Source organism: Vicugna pacos, chromosome 7 (assembly GCF_048564905.1).
Source record: "Vicugna pacos chromosome 7, VicPac4, whole genome shotgun sequence".
NCBI classification, from domain to species: Eukaryota; Metazoa; Chordata; class Mammalia; order Artiodactyla; family Camelidae; genus Vicugna; species Vicugna pacos.
Window position 1 is genome coordinate 15,944,893 of NC_132993.1, and position 26,402 is coordinate 15,971,294.

A 26,402-nucleotide genomic window follows, 5' to 3' on the forward strand; every position below is an offset into this window, starting at 1 on the left:
CTCAACCACCTTGTTTTCTGGCCAAGCCACTATCCTCCCTGCCCTAATCATCCCAGGGCAGGGTACCACACAAGTAGTGACAGCACCTAAGGCCCAGAGCCCACCAGGACTATTCACACTAACCAGTCCTAAGCCTGTTCAGCCACTTACCCTGCCCCGCTCATTCCTTCCTGCAAAAAACACAATACAGGCCTTTGCCTATACTTTCCTGTCCCCACTTCTGCCCCCTTACTGATCTGGTGCTTCTCTGTGTGGCCCTAGGCCATGCACCCTCCTCTTAGGAACTGTGAGTAACAATCTATCTTTTCAATGGCCGTCATCTGATCTGTTGGCCCCATCATACCTGAATAAAAGCACAATCCCAGGTACATTTTTAAACCATCATGGAGGCCAAAGGCCTTGGTTAAGCTCTGCCCTTCTCTGAGGGCTGTGTCATCCTCTGAAATGGAGATGAGATTTCTAAAGCTCTGGAGAAGAGCCAGCGCAGTTCCTCCCCCTCGGCAATGACAGCAGCGTCCCCTGCCCTGGAGGTCTGCCCGGCCAATAGTCCACCTCCTGTTGCCAACCCTGGGCTCAGACAGAGGAGACCAGAACCTGTGCTTTTGGATGTCCCATGTGGTTTTGTACCCAGAACCTCAGACTATGGGAGAGGAGGTGATGAAGTAAGTCCACCTCTTTGTGAACAGAAACCTGGCCCAAGAGTTCAGAGTCACAAGTTAATGATGGAGACATACTGAATAAGCCTGGATAACTTGTCTCAATCCAACTGCCCCTTCATGCAGGACCAACTGTGTGTGCCAGACCCTGTGATGGGGAGTGGTGAGCAGCGGAGCTCGGAGGAGCCAGATCATGAGGGACATCATAGGCCGTGCTAAGGATTAGTGTTGCTGTATGCTCAGGACAGGTGAGTCAGAAAGAGCTTTACAAGGGGGAATGACGTGACTGGATTCATGTTTTAAGAGTTGGTGCAATGAGTTTGGCTTAGATGAAGTTACTATATTTGCTACCATTAGAGAACTAGATACACATGAGATATATTTAGGAGAGGAATTTGGCAGAACTTGGGAAGAACTGCATATGGCAGACTGAACTCTGGTGGCCTGGGTGTTGGAGGTTGTTGGTGTCACTCACTGAGATGAGACATGTGGACCAAGAAGATTCCCTCTTTCTCTGGGCCTTAGATTCTCCTATAGTTCCTTACAGCTTTTATAATCTAGAATTCTACTTCCCAGAAGGAAAATTTCTCTGTAAGAAGGTGGAGGCATAAAAGGAGGAAGTGACGTTTTCACTAGCGGGCCCTGAAGTCAGCCTTTGAACACCTTGCCAGGCTGGCACTCAGTGGAGAGCTGAGGACACATGGGTCTTGGTCAGAGCTGGGCAGAAACCACCCACGACAGCCACGTTGGCTCCTCGGGAGAAGCATCTCTAATATGTAGCCCAAGCTCTCCTGTGCCTCAGCCCTCTTGGAAGACATGATGGACACCCCATGCACAGAACATTTAGGCCAAAATCCTATTGAGAGAAATTGAGTAAAGAAAAAGCCAGAGGCCAAAACCACTCTTCTCTTCTTGTAAAGCCAATCACAAGGGAATTCCACACATGCCAGCTTGTCTTAGTCTGTTTGGGCTGTAATAACAGAAATGCCATAGCAACAGTCCTGGAGGCTGAGAAGTCCAAGATCAGGGTGCCAGCAGGTTCAGTGGCTGGTGAGGACCTGCTTCCTGGTTCATACATGGCCGTGTTCTTGCAGTGTCCTCACAGGGTGGAAAGGGAGAGGGAACTCTCTGGCATCTCTCCTATAAAGGCACTAATCCCATTCATGAGGGCTCCACCCTCATGACCTCCCATGACCCCACTTCCAAATACCATCACACTGGGTGTTAGAATTTAACATATGAATTTAGAGGGAGCACAAACATTCAGTGTATAGCACAGATCTTAGAAGGTCTCCAACCCTGGGCTCCCAGACCTCCCAGCTGCAGCTGGTTCACAGATTGGAGCCGGTGCTCACACTAGAGTAGGGAGGATATGCAGGAGCTGGGAGACTCCTCAGACCTGGACTCCCAGCCCCTCTGCTGCCAAAACCCATCGTACAACCACAGCTGCTACTCCTGGAGAAATTTTCCAGTGATGCAGTGCCTCCGCCCTCCGTTCTCCTTAAGGTGTCCATAATGGGTATGAATTTCAATCAAAAGATGCAGGTGGGAAAAAAAAAAGTTCATTTTTATTGTGAACTTCCATTTCACTGGCATGGTAGATGTTCAGACTTCTGGTTGAGGTTCTCCCCCTTTCCTGGAGTTTGTGGCTAAATTTGGGAGCACTTGGGTAGTGCCAAGGCTTTAGGGAAGGCCCCATTTGACCCCAAGTCACCTGTGCTCACAGGTGTCCCTGGAGTTGTCTCTTGTCTGTCTGGTCCACGTCTTTCATTTCATTTATGTACCCACAAGAAGGCCCGTGTCATTTCATGCCCATCCTGACCACCTCTGATTCTCTGATTCTTTGGCTCGAGAACCTAGGAATCATTCAGCTCCTTCAGTGTCCTGGGAGAGTACCATCGGGGTCCCTGCCACTTGGACCTGTCATGCAGATGGTCCCTCTCTGGGGTCTTGTTGTCCTCTTGCTGGACTCTCCCCCAGGAAGTAGGGCACAGCCACCTCTCTGAGACCCCCAAGGCTCTTGCTTTCTCTCTTTCTCCTCATCACTGACCCTCAACCCCCTGCAGGGTAAAATCCTTCCCTTCATATATATAGTCTTTTTTGTCCTTCTTTTTTTTTTTTTTTTTTTGGCTTGAGGAACCTAGCACTATTATTATTTCAAAACCATTATTCTTTGACAATGTCTTCCAGATAAGTCTTATGTCCCCACAAAGAAGGGGGACACTGGGTTCTGCCCTGCACAGACTGTGCCTGGTTCTGTGGGTGAGCTGCTCCCCAGGGACTCCCAGGGACAGCCAGCTGAGATTGGATACAGGACAAAGAGCGCTCCTCCTCCTCCTGGCACCATGCCAGATCCCTCCTTCTCCCACCGAGGGGCCCAGCAGAACTTGTCTTGAATCTGGATAAGCCTCTGAGTGTGTCACCTTCAGGCAGTGGTCTTTGCCTTAAAGGCAGCAGTAAACATGGGCTGCCTCCTGTCCCCAGTCTCCAGCCTCAACTGCATCTGCCTTAGTCATTGCCCTGGGCCTCGGCTGTCTGCCCCTGCGGGGGTGTGGGGTCAGCTGGGACTAGAATCTTGTAGGACCCTCGTGACTCCTGCCTCTGGTGTCCCTGGTCTCCTGAGACCTCCCCAAGCACACCTCAGTTTCACGCTTTCAGCTGAGAGTTCATAAGTTTATGGGTCAAGTCTCCCATGAAATGTGAGAAACTTAGAAGTGCAGCCAAAAAGGACACTCATGGACTCTAAATTCTGAAGAGCTGTCTTGGAGCTATGCCTCATTTGCTCTAGCTTTGCTGTGGGTTCAGAATCCTCCCCTGAACTCAGTTTCTGCACTGAGCCCAACGCTGACCATTTGGTGGGCACTGGAGGCCCCTCAGTCTTGCCCTCCAGTAAAGGTGCCCCTGCCTGATGGCTCATGACACCTGCCAAGTACCAGCCAGTGCAGCCAGCTCTGGGAAACACCCCTCTGCCCTAGAAGCAGAGTCCCAGCAGGGCCTGTGGAATTGTCCCCTCCCTCTCCAGGAAGAGGGTTAGGTCTTTTAGAAATTCCAAGTCTTGCATGGGGGCTTAAAATTCATCCTCCACACCTCTCTTTGTCTAATATTTTCCTGTGAATCAGGAATAAATTGTCTGGAACCTCTAACAGTCTGCATCACCGCTTCTCTTTGTCCTGCCCTTGGCCCTGGATCTGCTCAAGGCAGTTCATGTTTGGTGGGACCCTCCTCCATGCAGCCTGGAGAGTCACCCTGAACCCTGTGCTCCAGGACAGAATTGCTGCACGTGATTCTACTGGGCTCCTCGTGGCCTGAATAGCATGGCTCTCCTCAGGTCTGTGAGCAGTTGCCTCTGCCTGAGTGATCTTGGCCAACTGGGTGAGGCCCTGCACCGGAGGGTTGGAATCCCAGTTTAGAAAATCAAGGGGTGCAAGAAATTAACCCTATTGTTCTAAAGCTTGATCAGTTCAGGGTTCCTGCCTGCCTTCCTTAGAGATGTGTCCTCTAGAATAGGTGGAGGGTGGGAAGAGGAAAATGCCGACACAGAAAACACACATTAATAGTGCAAAAACAGGGCCTACCAGCTACAGGAAACTTCTGTTTCTTGGGGAAGGGGGAGGGCAGCAGATAATCACCTCCCAGGTTTGTGCTTGGTGGGGGAGGGGGAGGGGGAAAGCGCCTCTGCGGTGCCCATGAGCACGTGCAGCCTGTTCTCCTTACTGACCATGTGGCCGGGTCACTTGCTGCAGTTGCACAGAATTTGTGAGGGAAAACTCACTGGGCTCCCTATCAGATAATGCTGCCGAGGGACCACCTCCTTCTTGCATCTTCCTCCTCCTTTGGAAAAACTGCCCCTTCCCCAATCTATGTGCCTCCTGGAGAGCTGCCAGCTGCAGGACCCTACCTCCACCCCAGTACCGTGGGCTGCTTGCCAGGGTGGGCACCTAACCCAGTCTGAGCCAGTCAGGTCCTGCCTCCTTGGAGTTTGACTTCTGAGTGACAGCACAAGGAAAAGAAGGTGGGTGGGGCTGAGTTCCCTGACAGTAACACCCTAAAGAGAAAGTCCATGGAGTCCTGCCTCTGTGATCCTAGATGGACAATTGTATCTTTCCCAAGTCCTGGCTGTTCGACTGTTCATTCACTAAGCTACCAGTGTTCTTCAAATAAATCCCCATTTCTCACTTCAGTTAGTCAGAGTCAGTTTCTGTTGCTTGTAATTAAGAACACTAACTCACAGCCTCTGGTTTACACCTATCAGGCATCTTCTGATAGCCCAGATCCTCTGATGGCCATGCAGTCGTAGAGCTAAGTCATGAGTTGCCAAGAAGCTCTCTGGAATATTGACCTCTGGGTATGTGGGTCACAAGGTGCCCCAAAAAGGCTGCTGAGTGGTGCTCAGGCCTTGGGGAAAAGGTCAGATGAGGCCCTCCATCAGACAGCTTCATGGTTGATGGAATCTGTAAGTCCTGGATCTCTTATGTCAGAGGCGTCTCTGCAGGAGAATCTGTCTGAATTTCACTGGTCTCTGCTCATCTAGTCCCTTCCTCCTCTCTGACCCTTAGTGACCCAGCAAAGGGCATAGCGTATGCTGGAGGAAGAACTGGAATTATGCAGACACCAAAGCTGGGCAAGGGGCAGCTTGCAGCAGCAGTTAAACTTTGGCAACCTGTCTTCCAACTTTGGAATCTGGCTGATTATATTAGAGTAGGGCTTTTCAACCCCTCTCCATAAGCTGGTTTCAGATCTTGGTTTTATAGTCGGCAGTCCCCCCAGTCAGTTCCATCTCATCCAGGTGTCCAGCCCTCTCTCCTGAGATCCCACCTGGATACTTTTCCCTGGGCCTGGCTTGTCTGACAGAAGGATGTGTGCACTGAGACAGAAACAACCTGAAGGGTTAGCAGAAGAATGTAGTTACACAAGAACAGAGAGAAAAGATTATTACGGGCAGATTGCCTGATACGTTAGGTGGGAACATGTGACTTCCTGTTAAATAGCCCTGGAATCGTGCCTGTGCTCTGGAGGAGTGAACTCAGAAAAGTTCGTAGTGTGTTGAGCTTTGGAAGAGAAAAGCAGACTGATAGCAATTAAAGAGGAGAAAATAGGATTAAAAAAAATTCTTAGTTACACTTTGTTGAAATTTATCTATTTAAATTGTACCTACACTGTATAATTATAGATGAAAAATGATAACCTGAAGACTCTAAAATGGAGTGTTTTTTTTAAAACACGAGTTTTCGGACTGGTGTTCTAGAGTCAGAATCGGCAAACTTTTTCTGTAAAGGACCAGGTAGTAAATTATTTGGGGCTTTATGGGCTTGTCACACTATTCAACTCTGTTCTTGTACACAAAAGACATGACAGAGAATGTATAAACAAATGAGCATGGATGTGTTCCAAGAAAACTCTATTTACACAAATGGGCAATCGACCAGGTTAGATCTGTGAGTCATAGGTTGCCAGTCCCTGTATTATAAATGCAGATTTAATTAATTCCCTGATTCTGGGAATTATTCAGACCATGACGTCATAAATCAAGACCCACAATCCACTTGAGGAAGCTTTCCTGAGCTGCACATTTCAAAATGTGAAGTTAATAAGTTTGCAAATCCAAACCTACAATTCTGCACCTCCAATCTCTGTTGAAACAAATCAGAGCTCAATGAAGAAAATTCCAGCCTCCATGATTACTGTTGGTTTCTTGGCCTTTCAGATCAAGAGTATATAATGAATGAATCAGGTATTCATTTGAGTGAAGAATCTTATGGACAAGCAGCCTTTAAATCATTTCTCCAGTTCTTGGACTTTTTTTTTACCACTTCTTAGACAACTGATTCTGTTGTGTAGAAATATGTTGAGGTGGTTAGCATTGGAATTGATGCTTAAGTTGTTTTTAATGCCCTTGAAATGTAACAATCCTTGTTAGTAAAGGGTAAAACATTAGCAAATGTTGAGTAAGTTACTCTAGAAAAAGAACTAACTGGTCCAGGACTGAAGATAAAACTGTAAATTTGTGGATTGGTTTTTTGGTTGCAAATGACAGAAAATTCAAATAAAATTGGTTTAAGCACAAAGGAGAATTTACTAGTAGAGGTGAATGTCTTGACATTTGGATTCAAATATCACGGGGACTTGGTCTCTCTTCTCTCTCTCAGTTCTGTTCTCCACGTTGGCCTCCTTCACGGGCTCTACACAGTCATGAGATGCCTGCCAGCAGCTACAGAGCAACACCTTTTAGGTTCAAGCTTAATGAAAAAGAGAGAATGCCTCTCGCCCCAGAGTTCCAGCAAAAGTTTCACTGCATCTCTTGGGTCCCGTGCTCATCACTAATCCATGGGCTGTGGCCAGGAGTTTGCATGCTCCAGTTGGTCCCTTGCCTTCATGCAGAGTGGTCACAGGGCAGAGTAAATTGCCCAAAGTCCGTGGACTGGTTGCAATGAATCAGGATGGTTTCCAAGAGGAAAATGAAGGAAGGCTAAATGGATTCTCAATGGCAAAGGCAAGAGGAGCATCTTTAGTTAAGTTTGATCTTCCCAAAAACTTTGTTGGCTTCCTTCATTCCTACTGTCAGGTACGATTTGCCCCAGGCCTGTCCCCTGGCATATACCAACATACAACAGCCAACTGCCAAGTCATCTGACCTCAAGGGTGAAAAGGTCTGGGTCACGCCTTCCTGTGTAGCCTACTCCACACATAAAGATGGTGCATCCAAATGGGCCATTATGCATTATTTTTGGAGAGGGCCAGTTCCTTTCTCCTCTCAAAGTGCCTAGGGCCTGAGGAACTAACCGCCTCAAATTTGGGAGTAGAACTTTATGTGTGATGTAGGGAGGGTATGGCTCAGTGGTAGAGCGTGTGCTTAGCAATCGCTAAGGTTCAATCCCCAGGGCCCCCATTAGAACTAATAAATACATAAAACTACCCTCCCCCCACAAAAAAATAAAGAAACCCTTCATGTGTTAAAATGTAATGGAAGAGTTTTAACTCCTTCATGTGTCTCAGGAGAGATCCTGGGTTCCCAGGAAGACCCCATATTGTTAAAATTCTCTCATTGGTTGAGCTAATTACTAGAACTGGATTTCTAGTTTCTAGAACTAGATTACCAGAACCCGAAACACAAAGGTCGTAAATAATCACCTGTGAATGCGTCGGGTGTGTACTGCGGCGGTCAGGCTGCCGTGGGGGCGGGGGTGGGGGGGAAGCGTTGCAGGTGATGCTGTCGGGGAGCCGTGGGGCCCACCGTGGCTTCCCGGTGAGATGAGTGGAGGGACCAGTCTGTGGAAGTGACTTCTGAAGCGCCGCAGGCGGAGGAGAAGGAGAGGCCAAGGCCGAGAGAGGCAGGGCCTTCAGAGTGGGGCGGGCAGAGTCGGAGAAGCCCCCTCCTTCCCTGCTGTCCCGGAGGGTCACCCCGGCAGCGCCTTCCCGGAGCCGAGCGCTTGCGGTTCCGGCGGACTCGGCGGACCCGCGTGCAGGCCGGCGCCTGCGCTCTGCCCGCACCTGCCCCGCGCGGCGCCCGAGAACCCGCAGACGGCGTCCCGCTCCCCGCCCGCAGCAGCCTCCCGGTCCCTTCGCGGGTGAACTCGGGCCCTGGCGCCATTTGTCGAGGATCCCCGTCCCTTTTCAGGGAAGCCCCTCTGTGGCCTCGTTACCTCGAAAGGTAAAGACCTCAGTTCCTGTCCTGGAAATGTAAGTTTATAGTCAGAAGACTATAACTATGTGTTCTGAAAGATTTTTAAAGATTTATTTAGAAAATGAAAAGTGCACCTCCAAGAATGGAGGCTGGCTGATCCCAGGGAGGGAAAGTGGCGGGTTTTGTCTCCCCTTTCTCTTATACCGGCGCTTAGAGGTGGTCTTTTGATCGACTGACCGCTCCTATTCCTGGAATGCTTAGTCACGTTTGGCCCCTTTTGCGCATGTCCTTACCTGGGATGTACACAGAAAAGCCCCACAGCGCGGGGGTGCTAAACCACTATGTAAACTACAATACAGTGAACATTGGGTCATGTCCAGGTGAGTCCTTCCTGCTACTGAGCAGTTGTGGCTGTTGGAGCTTATCTGGTTTTTTGCTGGCACTCATTTAGAAGTAAAGTCCCTTTATGCTGGAGGTGGGCATAATGTCATCTTGACCCTCCTCTCTCTCCTCCACCTATCTGCCCGGTGCCCCCACTTATCTAACTGCCTAACAGCCTCACTCCCTGTACTATTCCCCTGAACTTTGCCCTTCACATCTCCAGACCTAGAGCGGTTCCCTGCCTCTGTCAGGCATCTCCTTGACCCCCACGCACTGTGGAACAAGACTGGGTTTGAATCTCAGCTCTAGTATTTGTTATGAATCTTGGGCAAATGACTTAATCCATCAACACCCGAATACCTTAATCTTAAAAAAAATTGAATTTACAGGATTTTTCATCCTGTAAAATAAGGATGTGAATGTTAGTTTATTGTGAACAATAAGTAAGATACTACAAAAAAGATGTAGCCCAGTGAAGAGTTAAGTATTCAGTAAAAGTCAACTTACTCTCATAGGAAAGAGTCTGACCTTGGCTTTTCTGTCACAGCCTAGGTTGGCTCTGTCCCTTCTCTCGTCAAACTTCTCGTGTTTTTCAGGGCTTCCTCTTAGACCAACTCCCATTGACGTGTATGTGTGTTCCACTGTGTGTTTTCTGAAAATTCGGATCCAGTGCCACTCATTCCAGAACATTCCATCATTATGGATAGTGAGTGCTTGCTTGCCTTGGCCTTCATAGAGTGGGGTTTATTGAGAGTTTTGCGGGTGGTTTTAGTGCCCTGTGCAGAATAAGAGCAAGACTATGCCTTCCCAGACTTGTCTCTCTGAAAGGTGGGTTACTAGTAGTTTCTGGGTATTAGGGAGACAAGCACCCAAGGATTAGAAGCATTTTTTTCTCAGCCTCTCACCTGAGGCCTTTGCTCCACCCATAAGCTTTAGCAGCTTCTCCCAGGTCAGCAATAATACCCTTTTCCTCATTACTGACTTTGTTAGTGCATCGCAGGGGCTAGGCTGCTTGGACTACTTTTACAATACTTTCATTCCGGCTCAACCAGTCACTAGAAATCAGCTTAAGAAAACTGAAAAGCCTCTGTGTTCAGCTCACCCTCCCACCCCGTCATCTCCTGCCCCTGGGAACTTGGCTTCCAGAAAGTGCTGTCCTGCCACATCCCGACAGGCTGTACTCTGATTTGTTTCCTTGGTGCCATGGGGGTGCGGTCATTAACTTCTCTGTAATTGCCCACACTTATCAAATTATGAAACATTCTGGGCCACTGAATGCACCTTGGTCCCCTGCAGTGAGGGGAGGGGGCTGGAGGGGGAGTCTATTGTGGATCAGCAGGTGGGGCTTGGAGGCCCCACCCTCCCTGGAGCTGGCCCCAGAGCCTCCTGTTTCTCTCTCTTATGTTGGCAGGCATTGAGAAGTTAATCTTCCTCTACTGGAGCAGTTTCGCTTCTTTTCTGTACTCAGAGGAAGCCAAAAGGAAAAGATCCCAGCTGCCATGAACTCTGCCATCACCAGCTGTGAGCACCCTGGCCCCTTGGTGAGTGCTGGTGGCAGAGAGGGACTGAGAAGGGGGAGGAGGGCAAGCAGAAAGGAGGAAAGAGGCCTGGAGGGGGGCCCAGCATGGAGTCCTAATGCCCTGATTTCCTTTTTCGTGCTAAGGATAGTGGCTTACATTCTAGGTAAGGCTTTGGATTCTTAGATGCCATCACCAGAGGCAAAGATTCCTCCCTGAGTGCCAAACTCTGTGAATGAGTTTCAGAGCCAGAGGGAAGAACTGGAAGGTCCTCTTTGCTTTACTCTGTTGAATCTAATGTTTGTTCTCCAGGTTTCTCAGCATTATGATTTCTTTGATCAGAAGCCCTTTCTAAAGCAAAGCAAAGAGAAAGAGAGAGGGAAGCAGATAGAAAGAGAGAGACAGAGACAGAGAGAACTAACATTTACTGAATAACCAATATGCCCGAGGCATTTTGTGTACTATATTTTCTTCCTTAAAGCCAGTGAGGCATTCTGTTCCCATTTTACAGATGAGGAACCTGAGGCCCAGAGCAGTAACCGATCTGGGGGCCTCTCTAGCTAGTCCTTGAGCTCTGGCCCCACCACCCTGTCCACCCTGTTTTGGCCACCTAAAAATAACAAGGAGGATTGAGTGGAGACCCTCTCCCCACCAGGCCAGAGCTGCAGCCCTAATGAGACCCAGCCATGGTGTCTGTGAGACAGGTGCCCCCCATGAACCTGGGCTGAGCCCTCAGAACTGTGGCCTGGAGCCAGGCTGCCAAGCCCTGCCCACTGCTGGTCAGCCTTCTGATAGAGGCCCTGGCTGTCTGCTAGGGAAAATTGTGGAAGGCATCTGAGGGAATTCTCTCTTTTCCTCAGAATTCCTTCTGTTAAAAAACAAAATTAAACGAAGTAAATTTAAAGCTCTAATTGGCTTTATTCAATGATTTATGAATAAGGCAGCATCCCATCTTAGCAGACAGAAAGGAACTTTGAGGAGCTATACAAAATGAAAGAGTTTTATAGGCAGGAGGCAGGACAAGGAGGTTACTCTATCAAAGAGTAGATTGTTTCAGGCGAAGTCATTTTCCTGAAAGCAGGGGTCTGCTGGGCAGATTACCTCACTCCTGCTGACCGGGTAATTCCAGACCCGCTGGTTAAAGGTCACATGCCAGGAGAGACTGAAACTGCTTTTAGATTAGATATTAAGTCTTGGTTTGCTGACATGGGGCCTAGCACAAGTGACTCCATTTTGGGCCTCTTTTTCTTGTTTTTTTAAAACACTTCTGCCATTACCTCATGGAAGCCAAAAAACAAACAAAATCCCCAAACAAACAAACCCAAAATACTTTAGATTTTAAGTTGAAGACTCCATTTTCTGAAGGCTGTGATGTTTTCCACATCTTTGGCTCACCTGAGGCCGACTGGGGAGTGGAGGGATCTGGGCATGTATCTGCCTCCTTTTCAGTGGCTTGTCTTTTCATTTTCCTCAAGCCTCAGGGTCAGCACCTAGATTGAGAAGTCACTTTTCTGAGATGTTTTTGGTATTCATGTACATGTTGTTCTGCTAGAACCTTCTAGGAATATAAACATGGGGAAGACAGTTTCCCCGCCCCGAAAGCTTATAACCTAGCTAAGGGAAAGTGGGGTATACAAAACATATTTCTGATACAAAGGAGAAAATGGTAAATTATATAACAGACAGGATGTGTTGGGAATGCAAGGAGGACAATCATAGGTTTTGGGGAATCAGGACAGGTGAGGGAGGAGGCATTGAGCTCTTTGAAGGCGTGTTTAGGGGCAGCAGGGTGGTGGGGATGGAGCAGGGAGCACTGGGTGGGCAAAGGCACTGAAGCAGGATGATTAAGGCCATGTTTGGAGAGGTCTGGACAAGCCCATTGGCTAGAGCCAGCTGAATAGCAGTGTTAGGAAACGAAGGGGGCAAGTTGGGGAAGGGGAGGCTGTGTGGGGGATGGATGAAGTCAGAGGGACAAGGGGTTCCTCTTACCCCCAGGAATCCTCCTTCCCACTGCTGCTCCCGCTGTACCAGAGTCTCCTCCCGCTTTGTTTGTCTGCTCCAGAGAGCTGGCGGACTATCCTTGTAAGCACAGGGAAGCCCCTGCCGGCAACTGCCCTCGACACCAGAAGAGCACGGTTCCATTCCCACATTTACAAGGGACCTTGGACAAGCTGTCTGAGCCTCAGTTTCCTCATCCATGAACTAGGTTGTGAGAATCAAATGAGAGGATGCATTGCAAACTGTAAAGTGCTATAAAATGCCACGACTCATCAGAACACCTCTTTTGAGCAAGTCTTTGGTGAAATTACAGCCCATGTGTTGAGTTGATAGTCACCTCCAACCAGAAGGAGAGCTCGTGGCCCCTCTTCTCACACCAGTGCTCCCTGGCGGGGAATGCTTCACTAAGAATTAATTCTTCCTTCAAAAGGGGGCTCGTAGGCTTTCTTGTGCTGCTGTAAGAGTCACATACTTTTCCCAACAAGGGCTTCTAGTGGGATAGAGGCACTCCCTGTATTCAGAAAAGTCTGGGGCCTCTTCCACCTCCATCTGAGAAGGCCTGCTCTGCAATATCTCTGAGACGTCTCTCGTTTCTATGTATGTCTTTGATATGCTAGTGACTCATCTCTGACACACAGGAATCTTAGTACACTGCATGCCTGCTTATTTTATTTTTTGCCCCAGCACTTTACATAAGTGACGTGAGGTACTTTACAACAAAAGATATATTTTCATCAGGCTCTGTGCTTTTTAGCAGCCATGGCTGACAGGTTTCACAGAGTCACACACCCTTATCAGAAGGAAAGAACCAGCTGTTCTCAAGGAAGACAAGTTTTTCCCTGCTCTAAGTTCTAATGTTTTTTTCATGTGGGGCCTCATGCAAGTTCAGTTTCACAGAAAACTGTTTTAAAGCAGTTGCAGAAGTGGTTTCCATAACCTTCAGATGGTCCAAGTTGACATCCTGACAGAACTTAGGATTCTCAGAGGTCATCAGGCTGAGAACAGTCTGTAAGTCACTGGCTCCTAATAGGAAAAAAAAAAAGGCCCCAAACCAACATTTCCCCCAGTCTGTGTTTCCGTCCCCCTCACCTTTCTGAGAATTCCGAGAGGTCCTGCGAGAAGGTATGAGGTGAGATTGCTGGCAGGACACACGCAGCTGCACTACCCAGGCCCTGTGAGCTCATTCACAAGCACACACAGCAGGATGCCACATACACTTTGAGTATTTTTGCAACCATCCCAGAGTTAGAAGGGGTGACCGAGACTGGGGGAGGGGGAAGTGACGTGCCCATGTCTGCCAAGAAGGGACCGACAGACCACACCTGCCCAAGTTCAGACTGCAAGCTCTGCTGTTCTGTGTGTCCTACCCAGCATCAGTCCACTGACCACCATGCAACTAACCTCTCTTCCCTTCTCGCCTCCTCTCTTCCTCAGCCTGTTGTTCTCTGACGCCCTCACTGATTGTCCCACACATTCACTGAAACCTGCTGATAAGTGCTCCAGGGTTCCCTCCGGCAGCCTCCAGGCTATCTGTGGCTCATCCTCGACCTCCTCATGTTATGGAAATGACAGGCCAGCCAAGAAACAAGCACCACTCGGAGGGTTGGAGTACTTAGACCTATTACGCCAGCGGGCTCAGAGGGGCTTCTGCTCCGAAGCTCCGAGCACCTCCAAGACGTGTGCATGAGGTTTTATAGGGTTAATTACGAGCTTGGGGTATTCGGCCAATAGGCATGGAACAGCTTTAGCAGCATCTTTGTTACAAAAGTAGAGGCAGGGAGGCAGCAAACCAACATTTCAAGGCCAGATATGTCTCTTTGAAAATCTAGCTGGCTAGCAAAAAAAACATAAACAGGGAATCAGCAGACCAACACTAATTAACTTAGCTTTACGAGTTAGCCCAACAGAACTCAGATCAGTAATCCGACACTTGTTACACTTAGATTTGTGAGTTAGCTTGTTAGGCCAGCCCAGCTTTTCCTTCACACTCAGGCAAAACCAACCTTCTTTCACGTGCTGAGCAACATCAGCGCATCCTTCTTTTCTGAAGTTTAAATAGGATCAGCGTGATGTTGTAAAGGAGTTCTAACCAATAATGGTTTATTTTAAAAAGTTAATGAGAAAGATTCTTGATAGTCATTAGTCTATACACATGTTCATTTATTTATCGTTCAACAGATAGTGCTGTGAGCACTAGCTCTGTGCTAGAGATGGAGTAGAGGAGTTACGGGATGTTATGGCCTTTTGAATGAGGAAACGTAGTAACATGGCAGTAAGGCACGTTTGGGGCCGTGGTGAACATGCACGTGGTCTTCAGGGGGCCTAAGGAGAGGAGGCTTGTCTAGTCTGAAGCCAGGGTGGGGTGAAAGCAGGAAAGGCCTCCTGGGGCGGGTTGAGGAATGCATGCTTCCAGGCACTGCTCAAGAAATGAACAGAAGCAAAATTTGTATGTTTAGGGGGAGGGTGTAGCTCAGTGGCAGAATGTGTGCCTAAGATGCGTGAGGTCCTAGGTTCAATCCCCAGCACTGCCATTAAAAAAAATAAATAAATAAATCTAATTACCTTCCCTTCAAAAAAAAAAAAAACTCACATTTAAGTTTCAGGAACTAAATGTTAGATGATTAATGAGCAAATGCTGTTTGGAGCCCCAGAAACAATATGACTGTACAGAGCTGTGCTGTGGCTAGGTCCGTCCCCTCACTGTCAGCAGGCCTGCCCATGGCCCTGGGCTCCTCCGGCTGCCCTGGGCTCAGCACGCTGTGCCGTCATCTCCATCCCAGTGATGCGGGCCCCACGTACTGGGAAGACATGAGGATCAGGTTTGCCAGTGCTCTGCCCACATGGAGGAGGAGGACTGGCTTCCTCTGTCTCCACACGGGGACTGCACGTCTACCCCACACACTGCCCCACATCCGCAGCACTGTCCCTGGTCATAGCTTCCGTGGTGGGAATTGGTCAATATTCTTAAAACAGTACTTCTTAACTGGGGCCGATTTTACCCCCACCCTTCTGGAGACATTTGGCAATGTCTAGAGACGTTTTTGGTTGTCACAACTATAGGTAGGGGCAGTGCTGTTGCTACTGGCATCTAGCAGGTAGAGGCCAGAGGTACTACTTAACATCCTGCAGTGCACGGGACAGCCCTGCCCCTGCCACACACACACACACACACACACACACACACACACACACACAGCGCAAAGGATTATCCATCCAAAATAGCATTAGTGCTGAGGTTGAGAAACCGTGTCTTAGAATGTAATGTTCCTGAGGGGCCAGGGCTGTCCTGGAAGTGCTAGGGGACAGCCACCCCGTTCTTGGTCTGGTGGCTTTCCTGCCTCTTTCCACTTCAGAGCAAGTGCTGACTCCTCACCCCTCCCACCTCCTTCTCCTCTTCCAGAGCAAGTCTGCTGGTCCTTGGAGAGAGCTGCCCTGGTACCCAGTGCCCACAGTTCTTTGGGGGGCCAATAAAAATGTTTTAATTTATTTTGAAATCAGGAGGAAAAAAATTTTTAGACCAAAGAAAATGTTTTACAGTATAATAATATATTTGTCTTCTATCAGTGCAGTCACACAAAATATTAAACTTTTTAATGAAAGGAGCCTATAGAGTTGAAGTGATTAGTACCCACAGGAGTCATAATGCAGCCTTTGTTTTATTTTAGTTAAAAATAATTTGTAATGAGGTACTGAGGATTGAACCTAGAACGTAGCGCTCTACCACTGAACCGTACCACCCTCCTCAGTAATGCAGCCTTGATTCAGAAGTTGTTCTTTGAGGCTGTGCTGGAGTAAAGGGTGGTCAGACATGGAGGTGGGTGTTGGATGTGGGTGACTTTAGTATCCTATCCAGAACTTTCTCCATGAGAAGCCCACACTACCCTCAGGGCAGCCCTGGCTGTACCACTGTGCAGACCCCGCCCTCCCTCTGTGGTCTGACCAGGGCCCAGGACCCTGCCTATCGCCTAGAGTTGCCGATCGTCTTGCTGGTGGCCTTGCCCCCTTCTGGCCACACTAAAGACATTGTTTTCACCCTCCTCTCATCCACAGATGCTCAAATGTCACTTACAAGCATGAGTTTAAAGCCTTTGAAACATGGGATTGGAAGCTCATCATAATTATAACAACTGATACTTATGAGGCAGTAATAGTGTGCCGGGCACCAGACCATGTGCTTTGTGTTCCATTTTTTCCTCAACTTTATTAGATGTAATTGACATAGAACAGTGTGTAAATTTAAGGTGTACAAGCCATTGATCTGATACATTTATGTATTGCAAAATTATTACCACAACAGGGTTAGTTAACACCTCCATCATGTCTTATAATTACCATTTCTTTTTTGTGATGAGAACATTCAGGATTTACTCTCTTAGCAACTTTCAAATATATAATCAATATTATTAGCTATAATCATCATGCTGTACATTAGATCCTCAGAACTTACTTGTTTTCTGCTATTTGTTTATATCTTTTGACCAACATCTCCACATTTCTTCATGTTTCAATTTATTTTTTTCAACTGTGAAGTAGATGTTACTGACATTTCTGTTATATAGATCAGAAAACTGAGGCTAAAAAACATTAGTAAGTTGGCAAGTTTGGTAAGCTACACAGTCCATAAGTTGGAGGAGAAAGTTCATGGTTAAAAGTCACTTCGAGGCAAACTGGTAGGAATACAACTTGGCTGTTGACCCTGGAGCATTCTGTATGCCCTGCACTTATTTACATTTGTCTTAAATCCATTCATTCGTCCATTTACTCAGTATAAGCTGAGTACAGGGGCTGTTCTAGAAGCTGGGATAACAAAGAAGAGGAAGGCACAGTGAATGGATTCTTAGGAAGTCACACTCCAGCAGACAAGATGGATAAGGAAAGAGTCCATTATAATAAACATGCTGTGATGAGGGTTTTGGCACAGGGCTGGCCTGTGGGAGCACATACAAGGGCAGCTACACCATTCTGGGGCCAGATTCCCCATTTACCTGCCCATTTTCTGACTTTGGAGTTGGCCCCCACCTCCCCCTACAAAATTTCTTCTCTGCCAGGGCTTCTGGCAAGGCTCTCACTCCTCTTGCATGGCCCCAGACTTTACACAGAGGCCTGGCTGCAGATGTTAGTGTAGAAAATCTCTGGTCTTTTGAGTCTGGACCTAGAAATCCCAAGCTGGCCATCAGTTATCCCTGTCCCATGGCCTCTTGCCTCTGGAAAGCTGTCCATCTGTCCAGCTGAAATCAGAAAGTCTGCTTAATTCCTCTTGAAATGCTCAAATGTGTTCTTTTCTTGTTTCCAGCAGACGGTTGATGGTGTGCTCAGCTCCCATGAAGGTGGCCAAGGAAGGGAGAAGGGTGGCCAGCCCAGGAGTCCCAGCAGCAGCCACCTGGCTTACGGCGTCCTGGATATCCCACCATGGTATCTCTGCATCTTCTTGGGGGTCCAGGTAATGCCACCCAGTGAGCTCTGGGTCCAAGGAGGCTCTGTCTTAAAAGCCACATCAGCACACACCCAGGTCAAACTAGTCAAGATCCACAACTGCAGGTGCTGGTATTCTTGTCTTGTACGTTGTTGATTTCCAGGGGAAGTCAAAGCCTCTCCAGTCTCTTTCTTTCTAGGAGTTTGGGGGTGTGGTGGGGAACTAGAGAGGATTCTCCCTCCTGCTAAGCTGGTAGCTCACATCAAGGACACCAACTGGGCCACTGGGTCTTTTTCAAGATACCAATTGTAATTTATTTGTTTGGCAACAACTAAAGATAACCGGTGCTTGGGGAATTTGGGGAAACAAGCACTCTCAAACACTTTTTTTGGAATGTTATTTGGTACAACTTTTCTGGAAGACAATTTGGTAATTTCTATCAACATGTAAAACACATACATTGTCTAACCCAGTCCCTAATGCTTAAGAATTTCTTTGTAGATGTGCTGGCAAGACTTGTTAAGATAAGTGTAAAGATGTTCTTCTAACATTATTGGTAATGGTAAAATCAAACCACACAACAAACAAACAAAACTGTAGAAACAAGCAAAGTATCCATCCTGGAGAACTAGTTAAATAAACTGTGCACTGTTAAAAAGAGATTTTTACCTTGCAGTTAAAAAATGACCGCCAAAATTTATTAAGTGAAAAAAGCAAAGCAAATAACTGTATACTGTGTTCTTTTTTATGTTAAAAACAAAAGAGAGATATAACAATAGAAATAAGTATATGTAGTAATTTTGTATGTTTTGAAGGATTCACAAGAAACTAATAAAGGTGGTTAGCCTTAGGAAGAGGAACTAGGAAAGGGAGGGCAGCTTTCAGCTTTCACTTTTTTTTGTGAAATTTTGTAGCATGAATTTTCTAATCTCATAGATATGTTTCTTTCAATTTTACAAATTGTTCAATGTGGTATATCAGGGATAGGATACACTTTTTGTTTGTTTGCTTCTTTGTGCTTTTCTACAAAATAAGAAGAACAAATGTCATACTATTTAGAAAATATTAGGAGCCAATAAAATGGATAATGTAGATATTTTATCATGAAAGGATGTTGAATTTTGTCAAATGCTTTTTCTGCATCTGTTCTGATACCATATGATTTATATCTTTCATTTTATTAATGCGGTGTTCATATTTAGTGATTTGTGGATGTTGAACAATTTTTGCATCTCAGGGATAAATCCCACTTGGTGTATGACCATCTTCATGTACTGCTGAATTCAGTTTGCTAGTGTTTTTTGAGAATTTTTCCATCTATATCCCTCAGGGATGTTGGCCTGTAGTGTCCTTATCGGGCTTTGGTATGCTGGCCTTGTAAAATGAGTTTAGGAGTTTTCCCTCCCCTTCAGTTTTTTTGGAAGAGTTTGAAATGGCTTGGTGTTAATTCCTCTTTAGGTATTTGGTAGAATTCACCAGTGAAAACTTCTGGTCCTGAGATTTTCTTTGCTGGGAGATTTTTAATTACTATTTCAGTCTCCTCATTAGTTATTGTTCTGTTTAGATTTTCTATTTCTTCATGACTCAGCCTTAATAAATTGTGTGTTTCTAGGGATTTATTCATTCCTTCTTGGTTATCCAATTTGTTGGTATGTAATTATTCATACTTGGGTCTTAACGGCACTTTTTATTTCTGCTGTATCATTTTTTATTTTATTTGTTTGAATCCTCTTTTTTTTCTTAGTGTAGTGAAGGGTTAGCTTATCGTAACAAAAAATAGCTGTTAGTTTTGTTCATCTTTTCTGGCCTCTGTTTCAGAAGAAGAAGAAGCAGAAATAGCTCTGATCTTTGTTATTTTCTTCTGCTAACTTGGGGTTTAGTTTATTCCTCCTTTTTTAGTTCCCTGAGGAGTAAAGTTAGGTTGTTTATTTAAGATCTTCCTTAATGTAGACATTATTGCTAAAAACTTTCCTCTTAAAACTGCTTTTGCTGAATGCCATTAGTTCTGGTATGTAGTGTTTCCATTTTCATTTGTCTTAAGATATTTTTTGATTTCCCTTTTGATTTGTTCTTTGATTCATTGGTTGTTGAGGAGTGTATGGCTTGATTTCCACAAATTTGCGAATTTCCCAGTTTTCCTCCTGTTGTTGATTTCTAGTTTTATACTATTGCAGACAGAATAGCTTCTTGGTGTAACTTCAGTCTTCTTGAATTTGCTAAGGCTGTTTTGCGACTTAAAGTATAGTCTGTCTTGGAGAATGTGCTCTGACCTTTCTGGTCAGTGATCTTACTCTCACCTTATGCTTTATTTTAATGCTTAGCCTCTTTTCTTGTTCTTGTTCTTAAGGCCCACTCCTCAGTTCCTGTTATGCCCTCCTGTGCTGTGTCCTTGCCTTTTTCTTACCTAGAACATCAGTTCCTGGCACTACGGTTGTGCCCTGGAACCCCAGACCTTCTGGCTGGGTCCCTGCTTCTTGCTGCCCAGCCTTCCTTGTTCCCACTGCTTGCCTGTCACCCATAGCCAGGCTCCTCTGAGACCAGAGCTGGAGCTCTTGCCTCTGGCCGTGGGAATAGGAATGAAGGTAGAGCAGGCAGGCCCAGCTTCTACATGCCCGTCTACTCTCTCTGCTCTGCCCACAGCACTTCCTCACGGCCCTGGGGGGTCTTGTGGCAGTGCCACTCATCCTGGCCAAGGACCTGTGTTTGCAGCACGACCCCCTGACCCAGAGCTACCTCATCAGCACCATGTTCTTCGTCTCTGGTATCTGCACTCTCCTGCAAGTATTTTTAGGAGTCAGGTAGGTAAAACTCCTCCCCATGTATTCTGACTTTTACCTGCCAGGATATCAGCAAGGTTTGCCTGGTTTGCAGCCAGAGAAGAGTTAGGAAGCTGTGACATGACAAAGGGAGGATAGGACTAGAAGTCAGAGCCTAGGTTCAAGTCATAGCTCCCAAACTTACTGTCCACATTAGCCAGTATTCTTGATTAAAGTAACACAAATAGCTGCAGACAGTTGTGCCTGAACCCTTTTAGCTTTGCAAATTTTACAAGGCATATGATTAGTGAGCACATTGTGGGGACTCCTCCATGGACTTTAGAAGGAGCCGTGCAAGTGAGGGACCCTTCACTGTAAATGTGCTTTTGGCCTAATCTGTGTCAAGTCTGTGCTCAGCCCTGGAGTTGCAGAGGAAAGTGGAAAGCATTTCCTGCAGTGTGCTTCTGCCTGACCTGTTCTAAGAGAAAATAACTTGACAGGAAAAATTAATATCCATTTATTCTTTTTTTCTTCCAGTTTTATTGATGTAATTGACACATAGCACTGTATAAGTTTAAGGTACACAACATAATGATTTGACTTACATACATTGTGAAACGATTAGCATAATAAATTCAGTGAACATCCATCATCTCATATAGATACAAAATTAAAGGAACAAAGCCCCAATTTTTTTCTTCGTTATGGGAACTCTTGGGATTTGCCGTTCGTCATTTATTTGTTCTTTATCAGTTATCTGAATCAAACCACACAGGTGTAGATTGATACAAGGAGGCCAGTTGTTTCCAGGACAAGTTGTCTGTAGACAGCATCCAGAGAATGTTCATCCCTAGTGTGGTCTTTTTGCCCAAATCAAATCAAATCAAAGACTCTTTTCGAAGTGCTTCCTCTGCAAGTCATTTCCAGGAGATGTGCCAGGGCTTAAGTTCTCCCACTTTCTGTCCAGGAGGGGAGACTAGTGCCTACATCTTTGTCAGCTTATTTCCCTTGTCGCTCTTCCTTCTTCTGTCACCATCTCCATGAGCCAGGATTTCTCCCAAATCCCCCTCCAGGAACTCAAAGAAATGCAGGGTTTGGTCTGTTCTGTCTCTCAGGCCCTTGAAATCCAGGACCCCTCCTACCTGTCCAGGATTGGCCCCTGGAGTGTCAGATGGTGCCGTAGCATCAGAGAGGCTTTGCAGCCACCTGCCTGGATACCCGGGAGCCCCCATCCCTGCCCTGCCCCATGGAGAGTGACAAACGCAAGGCTATTCTGGATGGGAAGCCCCTCCCCTTAAGTCTGAGGTGGTGTTCCCTATAATTATGGAAAAACATTGAGCTTGGAAACTGGGGACATGAATTCTAATGCTGGCTTCTGTGCTGTGGGAAACTGGACGTTCATTCACCCTCTCTAAGGTTCAGTGTTCTCATATGTAAAATGAAGGAGTTGAAATATGTAATATCTTTAAGTCCCTTACGTCTGAAGTGCAGTATTTCAACTGGAATCTCGGTAGTGAGCATGCCTGCGGGCCTAGCCTTCTGGTAAGCGCTGTGAGACACACAGCTAATCGAGACTTACAGTCAGAGAGTTTACAAAGAATGAGGGAACTAAAATTAAGGCATAAAATCATGTCCTTAGACAAAGGGGTGGACAGGAACACCCTTGAGTTTGGTTCACCCATGGAAATGGACTTCCGGGGAGCCCAGAGGCTAATGAGAAACTACCTAAGACATTATGGACTATAAGACCTGGCTGATGGCTCATGAATCAAAGGTCAAGTAGATTCTCTTGCTGGCATCTGCTAACCAATGTTTAATGATGTGTTTTTCTAGATTACAAACAGAAATACTCATGCTGCAATAAGATTTCAGAAGATCTTAATGAGTAAAACCATGATTAAAAGGGAGTGATAAGAGGCAATGATGACTTTCCTGATAAGAGCAAAAGAGCTTGGTTCCCGCTGTGGGGCATGTGGCTGCAGTCCTTGGCCACAGGGATGGCTGCTTCCCTGGTGTGACTTTAGGGGTCTTGGGTGTGTCCCCTAAGGGCCTTCCTCACTTAATTGCTCAGTTCCGAACCTTATGTAAGGGCATATGTCACCGTTCATTTCAAGAGAAAGTGTCACTTTTAAAGGCGATCACTAGGGGAAATCAAGTAGTGACTATGTGTAATTCCGGATCTTCACTCCATCTCTGGAATTAGTCATAATTTTTACCTGGAAATTTCTTTTTCTGAAGTGGTTCCGGGTGATATGTTTCCCTTTTTATTTCCTTGGAAATGTCTCAGGTGTGGAGCAAGTAGCTCTGCCACAAAGTGCGTTCGGATGCCTTATGCTGGCTTATATATAGTCTTGCCCGAATCAGCCCTGACCTTGGTCCTTTTCTTCCATGAATTCCCACAGCTGAGCCCTGATCTGCCCTAATCTGATCTGGTTCTGCAGAAAATCCATGCCCACTGCCAGAGGTCAGCAGCTACCTTGCCCGTGCCCCACTGAAAACTGGGTCCCCGGCTGTGCCATTGGAGCTCTGACTGGAGTAGTAATGGTGATGCCTTTGGAGGTAGAAGTGTGACCTGGTAATCAGTCATGTCAGAGGAGGGAGAGGGGGTTGCTGTGTCCCAAAGAAGGGACTGGTGTTACTGCCTCCTCTGGGTGTAAGTTACCTACAGGGAAGGCACGTGATGTGCTTTGCTACAGTCCAGCAGGCTCTTACCTGCTAGGTGTAGGAAGCTCAGTAAATAGATGAACACTAATGCTCTTTGTCCGATAGTGAACTAGTTGGGGCTCTTAAGGTTCCCGGGGTTTCACAACACAGCAACCCTTTTAAGTTCAAGAAGAATTCATCAGTCCCTTTCAATACTCCTGAAAACTCTGCTTCCCATCCTGAACTGTTTCATAGAAACGTCCCTGTGACATCGTCCTTTGCTAATGATTGGATTGACTCCAAAAAAGAACATCAAAATGAAGACACAGGTGAAGTTGGATTCCAGCAGCTTAGGCTCCAGATGCACCTGTCCTCAGCTGTTGACCTCTTCCCTGCTGGCCCAGAAGCCCCTCCAACTGCCCATGTCCCAACCCCAGACCTCTTCGGGGGGCTCATCCCCTCCAGATTCCTGGGTGCCCAGGCTGTATCTCCTTACCTAGTGGAGACTTAATGCTCCTTTCTCCTTTCTACATCTGACAATTTTTTGCACTAATTTTATCTCGGAGTCCTCATGTTTCTGTGAAGAGGAAATTTTTAAAAATTTTACCAAAACATTGAGAAATTAGATAATGTATATAAACTGCTTAGTTTAATGCCTTGTACATAAAATTTATTTTTCATACCAAGAAAGAGATATTACCATGTACATAATTTTGGTCCCTCCTTCCCTTTTTGAATAATTGATAAAAGTTTAATTGTGGTAAAAACACTCCTCCCCTTCTTTTTAAACATTCACAATGCACCGTATCTTTTCATTTCAATAAACACATTTCCGCAATAGCACTTTTAGAGAAAGATCACTTAGTATTCAGTATTCTAGAATATATTATATGTTCTAGTTTATTTAACTATTTCCTATTAAAAGACATTTAAGTTGTTTTGAGTTTTTCACTATTGTAATAGTGACCAATATAATTCATAATTATGAGAGAGAAAAATTTTATGTGTACCAATAATCATTTTTCTAGTTAAAGACAAAAAGAAGACTGGAAGAAATGTTAAAGGTATTTCTGGTTGTTAAACATTATATATGAAAGGTATATATTGTATATGTGCTGATAAAGTTTATCTAGTTAAAGATAAAAAAGAGAGGACAAAGTGTAATTTGGGAATTTTTTACTTCTAGGTTGTAGAATTATGGTTGTTTAAATTTATTCTTTATATTTTTATTTGCCATTGGTTTTTCTTCAAAGTCCATATATTTCTTTATAATTGGGAAAAATAAAAACCATTTATAACTTTTTTTTCTAAAGAAAAGTATCATGGCATGTTTTGTGAGCCTTTGATCTTTGCCTGAGAGCGAAAGTCCAGTAGGCTGCCCCTTACCGTCTTAGAGAGGAGGCTGGGAGCTGTGGATCAAGGCTCCAGCCTGGAGACAACTTCCTAGATTCTGCAACCTTTGTCTCTTCACCTGCCTGCTTTTATCTTTGGTTTCCCCAGTCTGGTTCTCTGTGGTGGTCAGCATTAAGTGTGCTTACCTTTGGGGCCCATCAGAAGGGAGGACTGGAGCAATGGGGGCTGCTGTCAAAGGCACACTCAAGGCTGTGAGTAGTGATGGGTTTAAAGAAGACAGACAGGCTTCCCCTACCAACCAGAGAGCTCCACCCTCCTCTCTCTTCTAGGCAGAGGCAAACACTCTCATCTCTCCCAGCTGATTATTTAGGTATTTTCCACCAAGTCTCTAATTCGTATGTTTCTGTTTTAGGCACTGTTGACTGAAGTGCCAAAATGGGTGATTATGATTTCATTTTCTCTCACAGCCCCTCACTCCCACCACATACAAGCATATTTTCCACCTCCCCATTCTCCCACCCTCCCAGCACAGATCAGTATTGAGTGTTTATGTTACAGTGACTGATGCCATTCTGAACTGAATCACAAAGCTCTTTTCCTGCCCAACTTTTTATTTTCCCTGGAATTAATATTTTTCTTGTTTTTAATGTATGCAAATTTCTGTCTGTTTTGAATTCAGTTCTAAACTCCCTGCCTGTTGCCTAAATCTCTACTTAATAATTTTGTCACATCAGGTAGCCTGTCAGCTTCATCCTCTCCATGAACCGCCTCCTGGGGCTCTGTGACCTGCTGCCATCCGAACAGTTGCTACCTGGTACACATTACATATATCATCCTGAGATGCCTCTTTACCCTTACCCTGGGTGTTCCCTTCACGTCAGTTTTCAAGTCTAGATCTCTTGTTCCCATGTCTTCCTCTTTTTTTTGGTGGAACACAGTTATCCCATAACTTCCTGAGAGAGTACTTGGGAGGTGAGACTTTGCATATGTGAAAATATCATGATTCTGCTCTCACACTTGATTGACAGCCTGGCTGGGTGTAGAATTTTAGGTGGGAAATAATTTTCTTTCAGAAATTTGAAAGCATTGTTCCATTGCCTTCTAGTTTCCTGTGTGGTTTTAAGAAGCCTAAAGCATTGTGTAACCTTCCCACTTCTGCTGCAGGATTTTGTACAGGCCCAAGTTGTGCTGAGTTTTCTGTTTATCATGTAACTGGGGGAGATCTATTTAGTCATAGTGTCTAACATATAAGATCCACTGTGACCATGATACTGCTGAATCCAATAGACAGCTGTTCAATTAGGCTTGACTTTGGACCTTCCATGTTGGTCTTTGCATTGTCCAGTTTTTGCAAGAATCCTGCCCAGTCACTGTAGCCAGAATCCCCACCCTCACTCTCCACCATAGAGAGGTGTTCCTCATTCTCCTCCATGTCTGATCACCTTGGCCTGCCTTCGGCAAGAATCCTCTCCTTACCTTTGATATTTCCGCTTAGTAATTTTCCATCCATTGAACCTTGCCCTGCTCCTTGGCTATAAATTCCTACTTTTCCTTGTACTGGGAGTTGAACATGATCTCTCTCCCCTATTACAAAACCCCATTGTAGCGTAGCCCCCCTTGAATAAAATCTGCCTTAATGTCTTTAACAGGCGTCATGAATAATATTTTATCAAGAGTACATGAGAGCTCAGAGAGAAGGGTTGAAGCTTGACTTCCCAGTACTTCCAAAACATTAGGTGTTTCTGTTTTATGGGCCAAAATGGGACTACCAAGAAAGGAGAAGGATTTCCCACCTAATCATTAGCATAAACTCTTCAAGTAGTTTTTTCTTACCCCATGTCAGTTATCAGTTGTTCTTACAACAAACATACTGTTGCAGTTCAGCCCCATGACTCAGACTTTCTGATCAGGGCTCTCCACTTCCCAGCTGAACCCTGCCACTGGCACCTCCCTGCAGCATGAGTTTCCTTAGACACAGACAATGCGGTATTGTCTGTCCACCCTGAAGTCTCTTGAGATAATGATACAAAAGTGCTGTGTAGCTTTAAAATACTATTGAAACTT

The 26,402-nt window shown here is 45.9% G+C and overlaps 1 protein-coding gene across 7 annotated transcripts in view; it reads left to right on the plus strand.

Annotated features, from left to right (window-relative positions):
* The first annotated feature begins 875 nt into the window (after window positions 1-875).
* Window positions 876-26,402, plus strand: part of LOC102531559 (solute carrier family 23 member 1-like) — a 51,901-nt gene continuing 26,374 nt past the window's right edge. Inside the window, exons 1-5 of one of the 7 annotated variants that reach the window (XM_072964391.1) lie at window positions 876-904; window positions 9,255-9,364; window positions 10,070-10,199; window positions 17,467-17,613; window positions 20,227-20,384. In XM_072964391.1, coding sequence (XP_072820492.1) covers window positions 10,158-10,199; window positions 17,467-17,613; window positions 20,227-20,384 — 347 coding nt within the window. In that variant the 5' untranslated portion in view covers window positions 876-904; window positions 9,255-9,364; window positions 10,070-10,157. Of the gene's footprint in view, window positions 905-8,204; window positions 8,334-9,254; window positions 9,365-10,069; window positions 10,200-17,466; window positions 17,614-20,226; window positions 20,385-26,402 lie in introns of those variants that run through there. The other 6 variants (XM_031674600.2, XM_015246912.3, XM_072964392.1 and 3 more) reach the window with 6 other exon arrangements.